We start from the raw sequence: 2,240 nt of genomic DNA, 5'->3' as shown, positions 1-2,240 counted from the left end.
TGAAAACCACCTCAGGCCGAGTTCGAATATCCAATCTTGGACCGTTGAATACCATTATATAACTTTATACTAAGGTAATTTGACACTTGCATAAAATAACAAATGGACAACGGATGTGGGAGCCATAAAAAGGAAAAAGTTTTTACATATCAAAGTTTTTTACAAAGCTCACATGGCCCGATCAAAAAATTCTTTACAAAAGTCGATCGACCTCAAAGCAAAAGCAAAAATTACTAGGCCTAAGCAGCACGGTCCTTATCGAAGGAAGCTTCTTCACCTTCGGAATCTTCTCTGCCAGATCCGCTCACATTCTCAGAATCCTCCTTGGGAAATGCTAGCTTCCGAGCTTTTTATTCCTCAATCTTGGCAATCTCGAGTTCAACAGATATATCAAAACTTTGAGCAAGGACCCCCTCGGGAGCCTCCCTTCGGGCCTGCCACTTCGAATGATCTACCATGCCCTTGGCCTCCTCGAGGGTGGCTTCGGCATTGACCTTGTATTGGGTTGCAGTAGACTGGGCCTTAGTATTAGCTACGGCCACTTCAGATCTGGCAACCTCAAGCTCTTTGGCCAAACTGGCTAAATTGGACTCGAGATCCTCGGCTATCTTCGCCTGAACTGAGGCATTCTCCCTTACGACCTGAAGCTGGGATTTGGCTGACTCCATCTCTGCTTGGATGGCCTCCTTTTTCGAGGCTAACATATCCATACAACCCTTGAACTTTTCAGCCTCGTCTCGTACTTCATTTATTTGCCTTTGAAGGTCCTTGATTTGTTCGAGCCTCTATCAAACCTGCAGAATTGGATCATTTGTTGTTATCTCTGATCCGTCCTCACTATCATGAAGAACTCAGAATACCTGCTCAGCCATCTCAGCATGCTCATCTTGAGCTGCCACCAATTCTACTTGAAGCGTCTCACTAAGAAGCTTGTATGTATCACATTTCTCAGTAAGGCCCTGGACCTAGGCCTTGCGTTCTTCTCGGATTCGAAGAAAGGCCTCATGATGCAACACCGAAGCCTACCAAAAAGGAAGAAAATGTTAGAGATATCTGCAAGTCAAAGTCATAAAGAAATAATGCAATGGCCCTTGAACTTACCCGATTCAGAGCATGGTGGGCCTCGTTGAACAAATAACCAACTTCCACTGCATCCATCTTGGCTTGGTACTCTTCAGTGACCAAGCATCGGGGATAGCTAGCCATCCCTACGGGGACAAAGAAAACTTGAGCATCCTACGGGATCGGGATGATAAGTGGCCGCTTACGCTCGGGATCAATGCTGGGAGCTGGGAATTGGTAGGTCAGTTTGAAGTTCGAGGAAGCCTCACTCGAGATCTTCCTCGGTACGTCCAAATCACCTAGACCGGTGACATATTCTAACTCAACAAAATAACCTCGGAATAAATCTTCCTCTCTATAGGCTCCCTCCCCATACAAGTCTCCACAACTTGAGTGTCACCTATCATCGAGTCAGGAACTGGAGGGAACGAGGAGGAACCCCCGATCTCCATTGCCCCAAGTGGGTCTTTTGAGGCATCGTCTTTGTTCTGGGGAGCCTCGAGGCCGGTTCTGTGCCACCATCAACAACATCTTCGGTAGCCTTCCCACTTTGAGGTGATGCATCTTCGTTTCTTTTTGGCTCGAGCTCATCAGGCTGAGGCAAAGCAATTTCGGCTCCCGCCAGTCCAATGGTTCTTTGAATCTCGGTGCCAGCTCGCACACGAATCACCAATCCACAGTTTTCTTCTTCTTCGTCTTCGGTCTCATCCACTAGCTGTTGGACGGACTCCAGAGTTACATGGATAACATCCCCCTTAGGCTTATGGGGCCTCCTAGCCGACCTTTTTTTTCCGGGCCTGGAGAACTTGGAGCCTCCTTTCTTTTCTTCTCTTTGCCATGCTTCGGGGCAGATGAGGAAAGAAGTGCCTCTTCTTCAGTGGAGGGGGGCCTTATTAGTACATCCTTCCCAAGGCCTACAAAATGGAAAAGATGAGTAAGTACAATAATGAAGCCCAAATGAAAACCTTTCTAAGGAAAGAAGATTACCATGATTATGGGCCTCCCATTGGCCCCTTGATAACTCCATCCAGGAACAACCGGAGTAAGCTTTTGTGATACTAATCCTTCAATCCATTACCTCAGGTCGGGGATCACTTCCGGCACAATGGCCACAACTGCAACACAAAAAACTTGGAAGAGGGGAAGACAAGAAGTAAAATGGCAAAAATAAATATTCA

General features: G+C 46.7%; 1 protein-coding gene across 1 annotated transcript; it reads right to left on the bottom strand.

The window, feature by feature from the left end:
- Positions 1-350: 350 nt before the first annotated feature.
- Positions 351-1,206, bottom strand: LOC138870803 (uncharacterized). The gene is made up of 3 exons (XM_070148643.1): positions 1,102-1,206; positions 861-929; positions 351-785 (listed from the first exon to the last, which is right to left on the bottom strand). The coding sequence occupies exons 1-3, from the start codon at positions 1,204-1,206 to the stop codon at positions 351-353; spliced, it is 609 nt and encodes a 202-aa protein (XP_070004744.1).
- Positions 1,207-2,240: the final 1,034 nt, after the last annotated feature.

The sequence above is a fragment of the Nicotiana sylvestris genome, chromosome 6 (assembly GCF_000393655.2).
Source record: "Nicotiana sylvestris chromosome 6, ASM39365v2, whole genome shotgun sequence".
Classification (NCBI taxonomy): Eukaryota; Viridiplantae; Streptophyta; class Magnoliopsida; order Solanales; family Solanaceae; genus Nicotiana; species Nicotiana sylvestris.
Note: the sequence above shows the minus strand (reverse complement) of the source record. Positions and strands in the feature narration are given on the sequence as shown.